This window comes from Salmo trutta, chromosome 6 (genome assembly GCF_901001165.1).
Source record: "Salmo trutta chromosome 6, fSalTru1.1, whole genome shotgun sequence".
NCBI lineage: Eukaryota > Metazoa > Chordata > Actinopteri > Salmoniformes > Salmonidae > Salmo > Salmo trutta.
The window spans coordinates 48893205-48913551 of NC_042962.1; the positions used below are offsets into that span (position 1 = coordinate 48893205).

Sequence of the window (20347 nt, forward strand, 5' to 3'; positions counted from 1 at the left end):
GTTTGAGCCAATCAGTTGTGTCGTGACAAGGTAGGGGTGGTATGCAGAAGATAGCTCTATTTGGTAAAAGACCGAGTCCATATCATGGCAAGAATTAGCTCAAATAAGCAAAAAGAAACAACAGTTCATCATTACTTTAAGACATGAAGGTCAGTGAATCCAGAAAATGTCAAGAACTTTTAAAGTTTCTTCAAGTGCAGTCACAAAAACCATCAAGCGCTATGATGAAACTGGCTCTCATGAGGACCGCCACAGGAAAGGAAGACCCAGAGTTACCTCTGCTGCAGAGGATAAGTTCATTAGAGTTACCATCCTCAGAAATAAATGCTTCACATAATTCAAATAACAGACACATCTCAACATCAACTGTTCAGAGGAGACTGCGTGAATCAGGCCTTCATGGTCGAATTGCTGCAAAGAAACCACTACTAAAGGACACCAATAAGAAGAAGAGACTTTCTTGGGCCAAGAACCACGAGCAATGGACATTAGACCGGTGGAAATCTGTCCTTTGGTCTAATGAGTCCAAATTTGAGATTGTTGGTTCCACCCACCGTGTCTTTGTGATACGCAGAGTAGGTGAATGAATGATCTCCACATGTGTGGTTCCCACCGTGAAGCATGGAGGAGGAGGTGTGATGGTTTGGGGGTGCTTTGCTGGTGACACTGTCAGTGATTTATTTAGAATTCAAGGCACACTTAACCAGCATGGCTACCACAGCATTCTGCAGCAATACGCCATCCCATCTGGTCTGCGCTTAGTGGGGCTATCATTTGTTTTTCAACAGGACAATGACCCAAAACACATCTCCAGACTGTGTAAGGGCTAAGAAGGAGAGTGATGGAGTGCTGCAGCAGATGACCTGACCTCGAAATCACCCGACCTCAAACCAATTGAGATGGTTTGGGATGAGTTGGACCGCAGAGTGAAGGAAAAGCAGCCAACAAGTGCTCAGCATATGTGGGAACTCCTTTAAGACTGTTGGAAAAGCATTCCTCATGAAGCTGGTTGAGAGAATGCCAAGAGTGTGCAAAGCTTTCATCAAGGCAAAGGGTGGCTACTTTGAAGAATCTAAAATATATTTTGATTTGTTTAACACTTTTTTGGTTACTACATGATTCCATATGTGTTATTTCATCGTTTTTGATGTCTTCACTATTATGTAGAAAATAGTACAACATTAAGAGAAACCCTTGAATGAGTAGGTGTGTCCGAACTTTTGACTGGTACTGTATGTACTGTCGATCCCCTACAGTAAGAATCCACAATCTAGATTTAAACAATTTTATTGAAACAGATACACACACTGTAGGTACAAAGGTCTTCCAAGAATCCCTCTATAAAAACATACAGTATGTTTGTACAATAAAATGCAAAGCAATATAATGTATCGACATTAATGTTGATACCTCGAGCATAAAACAGTGCAATCAAGGCCCCTTAATGGATACAAGTCAGACATGCTTAGTCACTGGCTGATCAATTCTCACAAAGCTCTTTGGTGTTTCAAAATAATCACATCCTTCATTTCAAATGTAACCTCATAACTCGCGGTGAGGCTCAGAACAAACAATGATAGATCAATCCTGCTGACGTCATTGTTTCATAACTGCATAGAGAGAGGATAGTCTTTTGGAGTGTATGTTTGGGTACTGGCTCAAACAACTTCATTTATCAAAAAATAGGACAACTTTCAATTACATCACTTAGTAGACTTCTTATGCAGCGCTACTAACATGAGCAATTATGAGTTAGGGTGCCTTGCTCAAGGGCACATCGACAGATTTTTCACCTAGTCGGCTCGGGGATTCAAACCAGTGACCTTTTGGTCACTGGCCAAACGGTCTTAACCGCTAGGCTACCTGCTGTCCGAGTGAATTACAAATGAATTTGGGGAAGTTTGGTTATCGTTCGGCAAGCTTCAGGTTGGGCATCATTTATTCGAATGGCATCAGGCGAAGCAACTCTGGAGGAAGTGACTCATGTGGGTATAGACATGCTGATTGGCTGAACCATCAAGACCATGGTCCTTGTCCGTGTACCACTGTAGTAAAGTGATAGAAAGAAGGAATAAGCACAGACCATGTGTTTATTGGAGAAGTGTTTTCATGGAGCAGGTTCATGGAGGTATAAAGCTCTACAACCACTGATTGTGTAGATAACTCATCTATCTAAAATCTAAATATTTACCATAGCCTCAAAGTCCACTTGTTCCTCAACCAGAGCTGCAGAGATCTGAGCAGCTTGCTGAAAATGGACGTTGTCTGAAACAAATAGAGAGATATAAATAACAATTTAACAGTATCCGATGTGCAGTGTTTTCCTATTCTCATATATGGGAAAGCCTCAGGAAAAGTATGTACACTGATTAGTTAACACTTTTAGCTTCATCAACTAATGGGTTTACAGAGTCAAATGAATAGTCGAGACTCTAAACATTGTATGGTTGTTAATTGCACAGGTGGTGTGTTTTTGAAGAACATTCCAGAAATACTAGAGGAGGCTTCACCATCTGCTGTCCCATGGACCAGAAGGTATTGCACTGATTTGAAGTTCTTAGCTCTGGCTGTCACTGTGGAGTTCTGTAAAACACATTTACATGTTGTTATTTCCGTGGAGAGTAACACCAGTTTGGATAATACAGGCCATAGTATAAAATCTTATGTATAAATGGCCATTTAAAATGTTGGCGTTGGTAAACTTACGTTGTAGAATTCAAGATTTTCTGAAGGTTGATTCATGTAACGCTCTGTGTAGATTGTATCTGAAATATTGAAAGTAGGGAAAATGTATGGATCATTTCCAATGATTTCCAATTATATATTTAACTAACGTGTGTATTATTGTAAACATATTAATAACATATCAATAACAGAATGGCATACCATAATACTCCCACTTGGAAACTGGGGCAACTGCCATTCCACATTTGAAAACTCCACTCCCAGCACCCAGAACCATTGACGTGACATAACCTCCATAGGACTATAAAACACAATGACAGCTGATCATTTTGGCCTTGAATTCAGATAAGATTAGATTACTCAAGGCACAAAGACAAGATGATTGTACACGTGCTGCCTTTCATTATGCTGCACTTGATGGTTCCAACGGGTCATATTTTCAAACCCTATGCTTTAACTTACCCAACCCCAAATTGCTATTCTGCCTTTGTCGACAAAGCCCATATTGGTGAATTCCCTGAAAGAGAAAAGTGACTTGCTGTGATTGGGAACCACCAGTACAAACACAACTTCATTTAAACGTGAGGGTCAATTGAAAGGGGTTCTAGTGGACCATGCCCACTGATGGTCGATGGTCTAACTCTAATCTCTACTGTCCTCAGACTCTCTGACGTGAAATAAGGGAGAGGTAAGTAATGTTGCATTCCAGATGACCCCATGTGACATCTGATCAGTCACATCATTAGCCTGGTGGTCAGATCTGTATGTATTTTAACCAACACCTCTGTCACGTCCGTTGTCCTACCAGACAGGATATATTCAGCATGAAAGTGGAGATGAAGAGGAGTTGGATAAAGATCTGTCAACCAGGCTATTGCATCATAAAGCTCAAACCAAAAAAGCCTTGGAATCTCTAAATATCCATGTAGAAATATATTGTGTTATATAATGTTTATTTATTATTTATTTTTTTACCCCTTTTTCTCCCCAATTTTGTGGTATCCAAGTCTTGTCTCCAACGCAACTCCCGTTCCGAAACACAACCCGACCAAGCCGCACTGCTTCTTGACACAACGCCCACTTAACCCGGAAGCCAGCCGCACCAATGTGTCGGAGGAAACGCCGTACACCTGGCAACCGTGTCAGCATGCACTACGCCCGGCCCACCACAGGAGTCGCTAGTGCGCGATGGGACAAGGACATCCCTGTCGGCCAAACCCTCCCCTAACCTGAACGACGCTGGGCCAATTGTGCACCGTCCCATGGGTTTCCTGGTCGCGGCCGGCTGCGACAGAGCCTGGACTCGAACCCAGAATCTCTATATATCATGTTATCTTAATGTCACTTTTGCAGTGTGACACAGTATAATACAAAGCAACCTGTTTGAGTCAGTTGGGCATAGCTATCGACTTGGCTACTGTTCAACCACAGTTCAACCTTACTTTGCGGCCATTATCTGATCTTCCACCTCATAGGTTCCCAGACGTCGGTAGATGGAGTGCATTAGTTTGTCGCCTTGGTAACCACTTCCCCTACCATCGAAGCTGGCAACGATGACCTTCTCCGTGCTCGCCAGGTATGCGGCCCAGCCTAACCTATAGCGGAAGTCAGCTTTCTGACTGCAAGGCCCTGCATACCTGGAACACAAAAGAGAAAGACAAACGTTATTGTTAGTGCCCAGAGTTTTCCCTGACCACTTGAGTTTACCAGAAAACACTGCAGACTTGTAAATTTAACTAGGGCCCAGAACTTTCCCTGACCACTTGAGCTCACCAGAAAACACTGCAGACTTCTGAATTTAACTAGGGCCCAGAGTTTTCCCTGACCACTTGAGCTCACCAGAAAACACTGCAGACTTCTGAATTTAACTAGGGCCAAGAGTATTTCCTGCTCAAGTCATGTGGTCAGGATTAAATCCAGGCCCTCCTTATTGCTACAACGATTCATCATAAGACAAAGCAGATCATGTATTCACAGAAGTTAATTAATTCGTACACATCAATAAGTAAGGGGTATTTCTTGGATTTGTCAAATCCAGGAGGCAAGGTCATCTGGTACCAAAGATCTGTCGGGAAAAACAGAAGCATCCATCAATGGATATCAAGTTAGAGATGTCCCATGGTTTTAATATCAGATGAAAGATTAAATTAGTCTTTAATAGTTGAAAGCCTTACTAAATTCTCCTTGCTTGATAAAGTCGCGTCGCATGGTGGGCATGTGGATCTCAGACAGAAGGCCTTCCAAAGCCGTGTTGTCCTCAAGAACCTGAATCTCTAAACGATGAGAAGATGCACTGTGACTTTGCTTGGCTTTTATCATTTATTTCCGTCACACACTAGTAAATGTGACTGGCCTACCTGAACCAGCATCCCTGTTGTCCCTGAGAGTATACAGAGGTAGTCCAGGACCTGTGGAGACAAACACATATTTAGTATGTGTGTGTCCTCCCAAATGATCTAGAAGCACTACTACTACAGAAACTATTATTTCAAAGTAAATATACCGGCTGGGATATTGTTTAGGGATGTCACAGCTACAGTATTGTGAATAGTTGACTGCACAAACACTGTTGGAGTAGTGGGTTGTGTAGTGTGTGTGTGTGTGTGTGTGTGTGTGTGTGTGTGTGTGTGTGTGTGAGTGTTGTGTGGCTGACGGACCTGAGCAGTCCATGCGGAAGAAAGAGGCATCATGGCTGAAGTAAGCTGAGTTGTATTGACACCTGACCTCATTCAGGGTACAGGTCAGACACTGGGTGGTGGAGGGGGTGGCTCCGAGAGTGATCCTGACACACACAAACAACTCACATGACTCTATAGAGCAATAGTAAGTCATAGGTACTGCATGTTAGAAATGAGTACTGCATGAGCATGACAGAACGAAGGCATGAAAATGAAAGAGTGGTTTTCTTACTTGTAAATGTTTCTCCCTCCTGGCTTGTGACCATATTGGTTGCTTGAATAGTATATGGCGTTATTAGTCACTTTTAAAATGTCAATGACCTCCCAAGTCCCCGAGGTGACAGCTGTTGCTGTGCCCTGCAAAGACCGCATACAAATATAGTGTGTATCATAACCAAGTCTGGGTTACTGAGAAGGTGGATGAAGAGAAGTGTACTACTTAGTACTTACACCTGTTACGTGATGAATATGTTTATAGCCGTTATTGTCACTCATCACAATGTAAAAACTGGCTTTGTCTGCCGATAAAGTAGGATTAGAAGGTGAAAACTAGAAGAAACAAAGATAATGTGTTTATTTACAGGAATAAGCAATGCTTGTTACTTGGTAAAATATGTTTTTATGGCCCAGGGATAATGTAAACATGTTCATATTGTTGTGTTTGTGTAATGTACATACCCGTCCAATCCAACCTGTCTTGCTTGTCAAGTCAAGTTTCTGAAAACGAAACAAAAAAGTATATAATTTCATAGTTTATTGTGACATACAGCTGAAGTCGGAAGTTTACATACACTTAGGTTGGAGTCATTAAAACTCGTTTTTCAATCACTCCACAAATTTCTTGTTAACAAACTATAGTTTTGGCAAGTCGGTAAGGGCATCTACTTTGTGCATGACACAAGTAATTTTTCCAACAGTAGTTTACAGACAGATTATTTCACTTATAATTCATTGTATCACAATTCCAGTGGGTCAGAAGTTTACATACACTAAGTTGACTGTGCCTTTAAAAAGCTTGGAAAATTCCAGAAAATGATGTCATGGCTTTAGAAGCTTCTGATAGGCTAATTGACATCATTTGAGTCAATTGGAGGTGTACCTGTGGATGTATTTCAAGGCCTACCTTCAAACTCAGCTCCTCTTCGCTTGAAATTATGGGAAAATCTAAAGAAATCAGCCAAGACCTCAGAAAAAAAATTGTAGACCTCCACAAGTCTGGTTCATTCTTGGGAGTAATTTCCAAATGCCTGAAGGTACCACGTTCATCTGTACAAACAATATTACGCAAGTATAAACACCATGGTTGTCACGCCCTGACCATAGAGAGCCCTTGTTTCTCTATGGTGTAGTAGGTCAGGGCGTGACTAGGGGATAATCTAGTTTAATATTTCTGTTGTGTTCTAGTTTATATTTTCTAGGTTGGTGTTTTGTATGATTCCCAATTAGAGGCAGCTGGTAATCGTTGTCTCTAATTTGGGATCATATTTAAGTAGCTATTCTTCCCACCTGTGTTTGTGGGATATAGTTTTGTGTTTTTGCCTGTGCACCACGTAGTCTAGTTGTTCGTTTATTTGATTTATTTTGCTTGAAGTTTCACTTTGGAATAAAGATGTGGAACTCTACACACGCTGCGCCTTGGTCCCGTTCTTACGACAACCATGACAATGGGACCACGCAGCCGTCATACCGCTCAGGAAGGAGACGCGTTCTGTCTCCTAGACATGCGCATACTTTGGTGCGAAAAGTGCAAATCAATCCCAGAACAACAGCAAAGGACCTTGTGAATATGCTGGAGGAAACAGGTACAAGAGTATCTTTATCCAGAGTAAAACGAGTCCTATATCGACATAATCTGTAAGGCAACTCAGCAAGGAAGAAGCCACTGCTTCAAAACTGCCATATAAAAGCCAGACTACGGTTTGCAACAGCACATGGGGACAAAGATTGTACTTTTTGTAGAAATGTCCTCTTGTCTGATGAAAGAAAAATATAACTGTTTGGCCATAATGACCATCGCTATGTTTGGAGGAAAAAGGGGGAGGCTTGCAAGCCGAAGACACCATTCCAACCGTGAAGCACGGGGGTGGCAGCATCATGTTGTGGGGGTGCATTGCTGCAGGAGGGACTGGTGCACTTCACAAAATAGATGGCATCATGAGGCAGGAAAATTATGTGGATATATTGAAGCAACATCTCAAGACATCAGTCAGGACGTTAAAGCTTGGTCGCAAATGGGTCGCAAGATGGCTTAAGGACAACAAAGTCAAGGTATTAGAGTGGCCATCACAAAGCCCTGACCACAATCCCATAGAAAATGTGTGGGCAGAACTGTGTGCGAGCAAGGAGGCCTACAAACCTGACTCAGTTACACCAGCTCTGTCAGGAGGAATGGGACAAAATTTACCCAACTCATTGTGGGAAGCTTGTGGAAGGCTACCCGATACGTTTGACCCAAGTTAAACAATTTAAAGTCAATGCTACCAAATACTAATTGAGTGTATGTAAACTTCTGACCCACTGGGAATGTGATGAAAGAAATAAAAGCTGAAATAAATAATTCTATCTACTATTATTCTGACATTTCACATTCTTAAAATAAAGTGGTGATCCTAACTGATCTAAGACATGGAATTTTTACTAGGATTAAATGTCAAGAATTGTGAAAAACTGAGTTTAAATGTATTTGGCTAACAGGTGTTTGTAAGCTTCTGACTTCAACTGTATTAGGACTCCAACAAGTTGTCTGAGGAGAGGTGTGGAGGGGAGAGGTGTGGAGAGGAGGGGAGGGCGGTGGGAAAGCGGGTGGTGGGGGGGGTCGTTGTGACGTACCTCTAACGCATTCTCGATCCAGGTGTTTTCGACTGTGTTGAAGTCGTAGACCTGAAAGCGGAGCTCATTCTGTTTCCTCTTCTGCCACTGGACAGCGATGCGTTCATCAGTTACCCAGGTGACTGTGGCCAAATAGTGATCACTGTAAAAAACACGGAAACAACACCACTTGTCTCACAGCTTACGCCTAAAATTGATTTTAAAATTCCAATGCAATGCGTTTCTCTCCTACTGAATACATTGTATAATGTATTGTGTACTACAGAGTTTCATTACCCTGCTCCAACTGAAGCTGGCACAACAACTTCTGTGATGTTTGATATGTTTGTAGTATCATACACAAACAGCTTCACCACTGGATTGGGAGTACCAGGCTTGAAGATGGAGAAAAAAATACATTTATGCAAAACAATTACGAATACATAAAAACAAACTTTGGGTCTTATAGGTTTCTTTCTTACAAGCAACCATGTCTTTAAAATGTATTTTTTTTACGTCTTGTTTTATAATGACTATAGACACAGTATCAATGCGACAATACAGAGTATATGACTGTATTCAAATACATAGTCGTCAAGAGAGGTTTCCGAATTGGGAAATCATGGACCATTATAATTTTATTGGGACAGCTTAGACCTGAATGTACCCTGAGTTGTGATAAAACAACATGCTTTTAACCCAGAGGCCTTATCGTCCAGAGTCCAGTTCCCTTATCAACTGCCTCAGAACCTCATGCCAGTAAAGACCTACTCCAGCACACTTTTTAGATACACATCAAACATACGTAAAGTGTTATCTTACCCTAGGATAGGGGAAAATGACAGTGTCGGGATACTGTTCCTTCCCATACCATGAATACTCTATGTTTTGGACCAGAGTGTCGTTAAACTCAGCATAGGCCAGATACTTCCCTCCAGGTGACCACCACATTGCCTCGTAAGAAGAGAACATTTCCTCTAACAAAACAACAAACCATCAAAAAACACCGTTAGGCCTACATCAGGATGGCACGTCTATTTTGTGTGTTGTGGCTTAAGCTGTTCACAGACTTCTGTGTTGTCGAAAGAGAAACTTGTTAATGTATAATCACATTTGACACAATTCACATCACAGTGCTGACTAATATGTACTAGTTATAGTAAGAGGTATGTAAGATTCACAGCTGCCTTCTTGTATGTATTGCTTACCCTCATACACCCAATCTGGGATGCCATTTAAGATTTTGTTGTGTTTTCCGTTGGAGGTCACCTGTACGGCCTTAGCAGTAGGGCTGGTCTTCACATAGACATCATTTTCCCACACAAAGGCCTGTATGTGAGAGGAACAGAGATATTGAGATAAGTCTTAAAACCTCTCTGGGCTATGTGGGACGCTAGCGTCCCACCTGCGGGACACACTATTCAACAGCCAGTGAAATAGCAGGGCGCAAAATACAAAACAGCAAAAATCTCATAATTTCATTTTCTCAAACAATCAACTTTTTTTTACCATTTTAAAGATAAACTTCTCGTTAATCTAACCACATTGTCCGATTTCAAAAAGGCTTTACGGCGAAAGCATAAAATTAGATTATGTTAGGACATAAACTTCACAAGAAAAACCACACAGCCATTTTCCAAGCAAGGAGATGCATCACAAAACCCAGAAATACAGCTAAAATATTCACTAACATTTGATGATCTTCATCAGATGGCACTCATAGGACTTCATGTTACACAATACATGTATGTTTTGCTCGATAAAGTTCATATTTATATTCAAAAAATACCCATACATTGGCGCGTGATGTTGAGAAAATGTTTGCCTCCAAAAACTTCCAGTGAATGAGCACATCAATTTACAAAAATACTCATCATAAACATTGATAAACTTTACAACAGTTATTGAAAGAATTATAGATACACTTCTCCTTAATGCAACCGCTGTGTTAGATTTCAAAATAGCTTTACAGCGAAAGCACATTTTTCAATATTCTGAGTACAGAGCTCAACCATCAAAGCAAGCTATACAGATACCAGCCAAGTTCTGGAGTCAACTAAACCCAGAATTAGTATTATAAATATTCACTTACCTTTGCTGATCTTTGTCAGAATGCACTCCCAGGACTCCTACTTCCACAAGAAAATGTTTGTTTTGTTCAAAATACTCCATATTTATGTCCAAATACCTCCTTTTGTTCGCGCATTCAGATCACTATCCAAAGGCAAAATGCGCAAGCGTAAATCCAGACACGAAAAGTCAAAATGTTCCATTACCGTTCGTAGAAACATGTCAAACGTTGTTTACAATCAATCCTTAGGTTTTTTTTTAACATAAAACGTCGATAATATTCCAACCGGACAATAGCGTATTCATTCCAGAAGAAAAAGAAGGCACGGCGAGCTCGTGTGCCCGCGCAGTAAACAACTCACTGTTCCCAGGCAGTCCACTGATTGACTGAGCTCCTATTCTCTGCCCAGTAGCAGGAGAAGGATGAAACAAGTTTCTAAAGGCTGTTGACAGCCAATGGAAGCCTTAGGAAGTGCAACGTGACCCCACAGACACTGTAGTTTCGATAGGGATTCAAAAGAAGAACTACAATTCTCAGATTTCCCACTTCCTGGTTGGATTTTTCTCAGGTCTTTGCCTGCCATATGAGTTCTGTTATACTCACAGACATCATTCAAACAGTTTTAGAAACTTCAGAGTGTTTTCTATCCAAATATACTAATAATATGCATATCCTACGTTCTGAGCCCGAGTAGTAGGCAGTTTAATTTGGGCATGTCATTCATCCGAATTTCCGAATACTGCCCCGTCACTAAAAAGTTAATGACTCGAGTTCCTCTTTAAGCATGGTATAACACTGCAATATGCACAATAGTGTGCAATGTCTTTTGGTTGTCCTAGTAACCTGCAATATTATGGTTAGAGTAAGTGTAACCTATTACGTATTGTCAATAAGTTATTTATTTGGAGCGTGATGAAAATGCGATCTTTGAGCATTCCAGCTTTGAACTGAAGACAAACAAAAGTGCATGTTGTGTTGTTGGGTCAGTCCTATTGATGATGAGTGTTTGGAAGACATGTAATGGGTCAGCCACCAGAAAAGCATAGTACAGTATATAAACGAATCCAATGGTTTCTCTCAAGTGTCCTTTTAACCTACCATTTTGTTCCCTGTTGGCGCCCATGCAAACAAATGGACTTGGTGAGGAATGTCTGGTGTACTGAGAAATGTCCTAAAATGAGAATAAATAAAAAGGAACAGTATTAATGTCTTTGAGTTTGACAAAACACCATATACAGTTAATTCAGAAATTATTCAGACCCCTTGACTTTTTCCACATTTTGTTATGTTACAGCCTTATTCTAAAATGTATGTGCCTGAGCTCAATTCCGAGTCCCAGTTAAGGCTCTGAATACTTATGTAAATAAGATATTTCTGCTTTTTATTTGTAATAAATTTGCAAAGATTTCTAAACCGGTTTTCATTTTGTCATTATGGGATATTGTGTGTAGTTTGATGAGGAAATGTTTTTATTCAATCCATTTTGAAATAAGGCTGTGTTGTAACATAATGTGGAAAAAGGGAAGGGGTCTGAATACTTTCCGAATGCACTGTAAATGCGTCCCTATAAATAATTTGCAGTAAACATGACAGTTTATGGCCCTCTTCAGTTCTTCTATTTGTTGAGTATTGTTGACCATTTCCTGCACTAGTCCCATTAATAAAATAAAATGTCCTATATTCTCTACACTGCATATGTAATTCTCAAAGTCAAAGGGATATTGAAGATGTGTGTATAGTACACATTTGCAGATAAGAAAAATTTAAACAGACTTACGAGCCTGCCAAATCATAGAGAGAATAGGAAGCTGTGAAGGAGTGTCTCCATATCTGTTGAAACAAATGAAGCAAATTATAATTAGGAATTTGATTAGTAGCATGGATCAATTACTTATATTAACCTCTCTGGGCCAGTGGGACGCTTGCGTCCCACCCTAATCAACAGCCAGTGGAATCGCGTCGCGCTAAATGCAAAACCTCATAAATGCTATAACTTCAATTTCTCAAACATATGACTATTTTACACCGTTTTATAGATACACCTCTCCTGAATCGAACCACGTTGTCCGATTTCAAAAAGGCTTTACAGCAAAAGCAAAACATTAGATTATGTCAGCAGAGTACCCAGCCAGAAATAATCACACAGCCATTTTCAAAGCAACTAGCATGCATCACAAATACCCAAAACACAGCTAAATGCAGCACTAGCCTTTGACAACCTTCATCAGATGACACTCCTAGGACATCATGTTACACAACACATGCATTTTTTGTTCGATAAAGTTCATATTTATATATAAAAACAGCATTTTACATCGGCGCATGACGTTCAGAAAATCTTTTGCCTCAAAAGCTTCCGGTTTATTAGCGCTACAATTTACAAAATTACTATTCGAAAACATTGTTAAAATGTAATATTGTCATTCAAAGACTTATAGATTAACATGTCTCGAATGCCATCTCTTTGCCAGATTTAAAAATAACTTTACTGGAAAATCACACTTTGCAATAAACGACGTGGTATGCCCAGAAAAAAAGTCTAGGCTATAAATGTTGGAGCCATCTTGGAACGATCAACCATCAAAAATACTATTGTAAATAATCCCTTACCTTTGATTATCTTTATCAGAAGGCACTTCTAGGAATCCCAGGTCCATAACAAATGTAGTTTTGTTCAAAAAAGTTAATAATTTATGTCCCAATAGTGTTAGCGCTCTCCGAAGCACAGTGAAAATGTACCGTGTGCGTCTGACTTGTCGTCAGGAATGACCAAAAAATATATATTTAAGTTCGTTCAAACATGTCAAACGTTGTATAACATAAATCTTTAGGGGCTTTTTCGACCAGGGCTTCAATAATATTCCATTGGGACGGTTGCATTGTCTTTCAAAACGTTTCGAAAAGGGAGAGTACCCATGGGCGCCGACGTCACAATGGTAATGGCCCATCCCCTGTGACCAAGATAAACAGGCTCTCTTTCAGTCAATTTTGATAGTAGGAGACTCAAACCACTTTGTAAAGACTGGGGACATCTAGTGGAAGCCATAGGAAGTGCTAAATGATCCACAAGCCCCTTTGTGTTTCAATGGCAAATGTTTGAAGTGATATCCACACATCAGATTTCAGTTTCCTGTCAGGATTTGTCTCAGGGTTTTGCCTGCCATATGAGTTCTGTTATACTCACAGACACCATTCAAACAGTTTTAGAAACTTTAGGGTGTTTTCTATCCAAAGCCAATAATTATATGCATATTCTAGTTACTGGGCAGGAGTAGTAACCAGATTAAATCGGGTACGTTTTTTTATCCGGCCGTGTCAATACTGCCCCCTAGCCCTTAATGAATTAATGAATACATTAATTCAATGAAATGTATAAATTTTTTTAACTTTAATTATCCCTGTAGGGCAATTATTTTGGGCACATAATTCTGATTCTGCAACAACAACAACCACCAAACCACAATGACATACCACACATAGCTACTTCACAGCAGGATAGTACAACAGCAACAAATCATTAAATATCACAAGACATTACCTTAGTCCAATTGCTCTTGAAAGCAACATATTTTTGATCAGCAGACACTACATAGTCATAGGCAGCCACTTGATCCTGGTTTTCAACAAAAAAGGAGCTGTGTTATACATGACACAAACACTCCTTCCTTCACCATACTTGCTTCCAAATATGTGTAGACAGACAGACAATGAGGCGTATGAATCAGAATTAGTTGGGTAACATAGATAATTAAGATGTTTTATTTGCATAATATGCTTATGTGAGATACTTGTCATATGTGAATGTATCTGTTAAACCATGTGAAGGGATGGCGTGATTAATGGGGAGCCAATTACTTGTCTCCACAATGTCTGTGCGCACGTCACTCCCTCCTTTGGCATTGGGGGAAGGTGTATGGCAGTGTCTGGACCATTTTATGTCCCCTCTGATGTTGCACTTATCTTGGGATAGTGTATGACCTAGAGGCTCACTCCCCTCAGTGAGCTTGTCCAGGAGTGGAGTCAAGAGGGGTTTACTTGAGATGGGAGTATCTAGAGTTGTCAATTGATTTATGCCATTGGATGAGATGGTGTTTCTGTTCTATACCGTACCATGGAGAGACGGTTCCAGTTTGGAGTAGGAGGACCAGACACTGGTCTATACAATGAAAACTGTTGACACAGCAGTTGCTGTCTGCTATGTTTTATAGATATCTTTCATACAAAACTTAACCTTGTGACCCATTCTATGTATCTGTGGTTCGTCATGTACGTTGAGAGGGGTGTATCTTGGCTATAAAAGATCTTTGTACTTTTGTGTAATCACTTTTCAATGGTTCATTAGAGATAGCGCATCATTGAAAATCAAAGTGCTTTTGCAAAAGCTCTTAATTATTAAAGATGTAGTTTAAGTATAACTCTGACTGGTGTGTAAAGTTTGTAACTCTCCTCATTTGGTAATGCTGAAATTAGCCACCACAACAGACAGACAGACAGACAGACAGACAGACAGACAGACAGACAGACAGACAGACAGACAGACAGACAGACAGACAGACAGACCCATGAGGGGTATCTTACAAATGTGATGCTGCTCAGGAATTCTGAGTTGTTTCCTGTAATCAGGTTGTGAAGGAAGATGGAGCCGTCTTTTTTATGCAGATACTCATGGTCTATCGGGGAGGGGAAAGAAGAGAGGAGTTTAATAATAACGAACTAACTGACGTTTAAGTTGAAATATCAGCACTGTTGCTACTCAGGTCTCTGCCTAGCACTGATGATTTAACAAAAAGCCAAAGTGTGCCATTTAAATAGAGACAGTATATAGGCCTAGTATTGTTTTTTTATTGTTTCTTATCATTTTGTAAAGGGAACATTGTGTTGTTGGCTTACATCTAAACGTGCATCCTTCCAGGGTTAGAGCGTTGTGTAATACATTCCAGGCACACAATTACTGACTGGATTAAACATAACAGCCATCCACTCATTTACATACAGTTGATTGGTTAGGCTTCTAGTGTGTTTTACCTGAGATCCAGCGCATGTTGTAGGATCTGGCCCTGATGGAACTATTGAAGACGTCACTGAGCGTGAACGTCCTCTGAGCCGTCACTTTTTCCTCTGAAACATGGGGCTCAAAGTTAGCGTTCACTGATTTCTTGTAATGTCTATACTAGGAGGAATGTACCTGTGAAAACGACAAGTCATAGGCTACTGTAATGACTCATAAGACTACAATGCATTTACACATGATTAAACAGGTCTTGATAAAAATAGATACGGCTCACAGGAGGACTAGAAGATTGTAACAGATAACAATGTAAGATCAATATACATTTGACTGGGTTTGTAGAGCTGCTATAACTGAGGTAAATGTGCTAGTAGGCTACACAAATATGGTACCTGCATAGAAGATGTGATATTGCAACAAGGTGCTGCATTTCTAAAGCATTAAAGCACTAGGCCTACATATTTGTATGTCTCATGGATTATGTAAAAGTCTTTATTTTATGCAGTGTTCTTTTACAATAAAACAATATTATTATCCAGTGTATGCAGTGTTCTATTGTAGTAATAAAATACTTATTCTGAACAGAGTTTTTAAAAAAAAATTTTTTTTACAGTTATGTTAGGCTACAATTTAATGGGTCATTGAAAGCAACTGAAAGTGGTACCACTCACCATTCAGATATATTGCTGTGGGCACTGCTATCAAGATGATGACGACAGCAAGCCCCAAAAGTCCCAACACCACCTTACCTATGGAATTCTGTCAAAGGTGAACAGAATGACGGAAAAAAAAGTTATGAAATAAGTAGTTGTTTGAGGTATCTAGATTTGCGACACTTATTCATCAAAGATTTGCTACGTTGTATTATAAACAAATTCTTATCGTTGAGTTTTGAAGTTTACCATCCTGCCGACTTGAAGGTGGTGAATCCGTTTACATAAAAAAAAATTCACGTTGAGCGTAAACACGTTACCCTTTAAACTGTTGAAATGTAAATGGTGCAAAATAAGGTTCCGCGCAAGATAATTTCCGTTAAATATTAGATCAACGTCGGTTATAAAGGTGGGGCAATACAATTCCGAAGTCCAAAGTAAAGCTCGTAAAGTTTGAACGGGTCTTATTTTCCCCGGAGCCTGTTTTAGTGGAGAAGTTTATGCTTACTTACTGTCTAATCTATTGACGGATTGCATCCATACACAACTTTCATACACAATGAAACCATCCACTTTGTAGTTGAACCGTTGTCAGAACAAGAATAGCCTTCACCACGCAAATTCAATAGGCATCCAATTCTTTACTTGGAAATCCAGACACTGAATTTACAGTATTCAATTAATTTTATAATTCCATTCAATCTGAATTAGGCCTAAATGTTTTCTCTCCCTTTTTGAAGGGAATTGTTTGGGCATTTTGTAAGGCATATATATGTCCTTGTGAGGGCAGGGTAGTCACATATGACTCTTGAGTGAATATCAACAATAAGCTGTTGTTTCATATCTCACTGCTAATAGTATAAAAACAATGTAGCCTAATTCACAGCTGCATTGGATGACACGGACATCACAGTTGGGCTCCATCTAATGCACCAGCATCTCCCTGCACATTGGGTCAAAGGTTATCACTACTCTACACTACTCATGGCCATAAATTATATTTACAGACTTCATTAATGAACTTCCTACTTGGGTTTCAGGTCAGGTTCCTCTCTTTAAGCCGCGTGGGATCTCAACAGACGTGTGAAAACAAATACCGGCCTATATTCAGATACAGTATATGTAAGAACCATATGAGTGTACATATTAAGTGTAATGTAGTGACTTTTCTATTGGTTGCTTTCCTATTAGCATTTTTCTTTAAATGAAGTGAATTGTCACAGTAAGCGGTAACTCAACCAAAGGTGGCGGAATGATTCTCAAAGCTCAATTCCAATTTCTGTGGTGATATAATGCCTTTACTTCAAGGTCAACAACAAAGCCCCCTCTATTTTATTCTCAAGGGTTTTATGACATTGTCATCACATCTGCTTTTTTACATGACTCACAATTATCATCATGATGTCAGAGGCCCAAGCTTGTGAACTTATGCTTCTGGTTAACGGTGGATTCTCTGCATAGGACTTACTCCATCTCATGGACTTTGTATAAAAGGCTACAAAAATAGATAGGGAATACATGAACTTTTACAACATGTCAACAGACAAACAAGCAATTTGACAAGAAAAATGAAGCAAAAAAAGCTTTTGTTTTTCACACTGCAAAAGCTCTTTATTGAGAGAGAGAGAGAGAGAGAGAGAGGTGTACTTATATAGCTGTCTTGATGAGTAAGGATACAGTAACATGGGCTGAAAAAGTTTCATAACTAGTGGAAGGGTCACTGATGAGTCCATAAGTGATGCGCATCGGAAGATAAAGACTAAAAGCCAGTTAAAAGCTTAACAAATATCAGTTTCTTTTTTTTTATTGACCTGAGCACTAGCAGCCAATGCTGCTCTCGTTCTCTCAGACCGGACTTCCTATGCAAACAAATAGATCACTCTCTTTTCGCCTGACGCAGTATAGTTTGAGGAGCATTACACCGTGGGTCTTTCTGTTTATCGACTCTCAGATTCACGGTTAAGGCTAATGAAATTGTTTCCAGGTGTCACTTTGAACACGTTTTAGGTTTTATTGGCGTTCCTGGAATGAGAGAGGGGGAGGAGGGGTTATATAGTGGAGTACAGTGAGCACTATGGCGCAACATCATACCATTAAGCCATGGTTGATACTGGTGCTTTTTCATCTCTCTGGCTGTTCTGTCCTTGGTTTTTACAACACATAGTCCCTGTTTCCTATAGCTTCCTATTGTCCCCTGAATAGAAGGAAAACTGTGGCGTTCGAAGGTACACCTTGATCACAGGAGGTTGGTGGCACCTTAATTGGGGAGGACGGGCTCATGGTAATGGCTGGAGCAGTATAAGTGGAAAGGTATCAAATACATCAAACATATGGTTTCCATGTGTTTGATGCCATTCCATTTGTGCCGTTTCAGCCATTATTATGAGTCGTCCTCCCCTCAGCAGCCTTCACTGACTGATAGTTTATCAGTAAGCTAGGATTGAAAGAATGAAAAAGTATAGTACGTACTGACAGACAGTTGGAAAATGTCTACTGGTAGTGTCTACTGTCTAATCAATGTCTAATGGTGGTGCCTACTGTCTAATAAATGTCTTCTGGTGGTGTCTGCTGTCTAGTGCATTCGGAAAGTATTCAGACCCCTTTACTTTTTTCACATCTTGTTATGTTACAGCCTTATTTTAAAATTGATTAAATGTTTTTCCCCCTCATCAATCTACACACAATCCCCCTCAATGACAGAGCAAAAACAGGTTTCTATCACATTTACATAAGTATTCAGACCCTTTACTCAGTACTTTGTTAAAGCCCCTTTGGCAGCGATTACAGACTAGAGTCTTCTTGGGAATGACTTAGCACACCTGTATTTGAGGAGTTTCTCCCATTCTTCTCTGCAGATCCTCTCAAGTTCTGTCAGGCTGGATGGGAAGCGTCGCTGCACAGCTATTTTCAGGTCACTCCAGAGATGTTCAAGTCCGGGCTCTGGCTGGGCCACTCAAGGACATTCAGAGACTTGTCCCTTAGCCACTCCTGCATTGTCTTGGCTGTGTGTTAAGGGTTGTTGTCCTGTTGGAAGGTAAACCTTTGCCCCAGCCTGAGGTCTTGAATGCTCTGGAGCAGGTTTTCATCAAGGATCTCTCTGTACGTTGCTCCGTTCATCTTTGCCTCAAACCTGACTAGTCTCCCATTCCCTGCCACTGAAAAACATCTCCACAGCATGATGCTGCCACCACCATGCTTCACCGTAGGGATGGGGCCAGGTTTCCTCCAGACGTGACGCTTGGCATTCAGGCCAAAGAGTTGAATCTTGGTTTCATCAGCCCAGAGAATCTTGTTTCTCATGGTCTGAGAGTCCTTTAGGTGCCTTTTGGCATACTCCAAGCAGGCATTCATGTGCCTTTTACTGAGGAGTGGCTTCCATGTGGCCACTCTACCATAAAGGCCTGATTGGTGGAGTGCTGCAGAGATTGTTGTCCTTCTGGAAGGTTCTCCCATCTCCACCAAGGAACTCCGGAGCTCTGTCAGTGACTGTTGGGTTCTTGGTCACCTCCCTGACTAAGGCCCTTCACCCCCGATTGCTCAGTTTGGCCGGGCGGCCAGCTGTAGGAAGAGTCTTGGTGGTTCCAAACTTCTTCCATTTAAGAATGATGGAGGCCACTGTGTTCTTGGGGAACTTCAATGCTATAGAAATGTTTTGGTACCCTTCCCCAGATCTCTGCCTCGACACAATCCTGTCTTGGAGCTCTACGGACAATTCCTTCAACCTCATGGCTTGGTTTTTACTCTGACATGCACTGTCAACTGTGGGACCTTATAGACAGGTGTGTGTGCCTTTCCAATCATGTGCAATCATTTGAATTTAGCACAGGTAAATTTTAGATCAAGTTGTAGAAACATCTCAAGGATGATCAATGGAAACATGATGCACCTGAGCTCAATTTCTAGTCTCATAGCAAAAGGTTTTTATTTTATTTTTAAAAAGGCTGAAATGTAACAAAAGGTGTAAAAGGTCAATGGGTCGAATACTTTCTGAATGGACTGTATGGACTGTATATATTCCGAATGGACTGTAGCACGCGCTCCAGCAGGTATATCTCTCTGGTCACCCCCAAAGCCAATTCCTCCTTTGGCCGTCTCTCCTTCCAGTTCTCTGCTGCCAATGACTGGAACGAACTACAAAAATCTCTGAAACTGGAAACACTTATCTCCCTCACTAGCTTTAAGCACCAGCTGTCAGAGCAGCTCACAGATCACTGCACCTGTACATAGCCCATCTATAATTTAGCCCAAACAACTACCTCTTCCCCTACTGTATTTATTTATTTATTTTGCTCCTTTGCACCCCATTATTTCTATTTCTACTTTGCACTTTCTTCCACTGCAAATCTACCATTCCAGTGTTTAACTTGCTATATTGTTTTTACTTCGCCACCATGGCCTTTTTTGCCTTTACCTCCCTTATCTCACCTCATTTGCTCACATTGTA

At 40.5% G+C, this 20347-nt stretch overlaps 1 protein-coding gene across 2 annotated transcripts; it reads right to left on the reverse strand.

Moving 5' to 3' along the window:
• Positions 1-1271: 1271 nt before the first annotated feature.
• On the reverse strand, positions 1272-16300 carry LOC115196099 (dipeptidyl peptidase 4). Of its 2 annotated transcripts, XM_029756650.1 has the most exons (25): positions 16153-16300; positions 15922-16009; positions 15268-15360; positions 14821-14912; positions 13781-13855; positions 12020-12072; positions 11341-11413; positions 9380-9500; positions 8994-9148; positions 8469-8566; positions 8193-8334; positions 6042-6080; positions 5814-5912; positions 5596-5720; positions 5343-5467; positions 5043-5093; positions 4860-4958; positions 4681-4750; positions 4128-4322; positions 3148-3202; positions 2887-2986; positions 2707-2765; positions 2511-2583; positions 2192-2265; positions 1272-2045 (listed from the first exon to the last, which is right to left on the reverse strand). In XM_029756650.1, exons 1-25 carry the CDS (start codon positions 16153-16155, stop codon positions 1953-1955), a joined length of 2250 nt encoding a protein of 749 aa, XP_029612510.1. In that variant the 5' UTR covers positions 16156-16300; the 3' UTR covers positions 1272-1952. The 2 variants fall into 2 exon arrangements, with proteins under 2 accessions (XP_029612510.1, XP_029612511.1); XM_029756651.1 differs by lacking the exon at positions 13781-13855.
• Between the last annotated feature and the right edge of the window lie 4047 nt (positions 16301-20347).

Excerpts from the sequence above, each read along its gene's own strand:
- LOC115196099 (XM_029756650.1), bottom strand. Across the intron at positions 11,414-12,019 it reads CTCTATGATTTGGCAGGCTC|GACATTTCTCAGTACACCAG; the intron begins GTAAGTCTGTTT and ends TTCTCATTTTAG. Across the intron at positions 8,335-8,468 it reads CCAGCTTCAGTTGGAGCAGG|TGATCACTATTTGGCCACAG; the intron begins GTAATGAAACTC and ends TGTTTTTTACAG.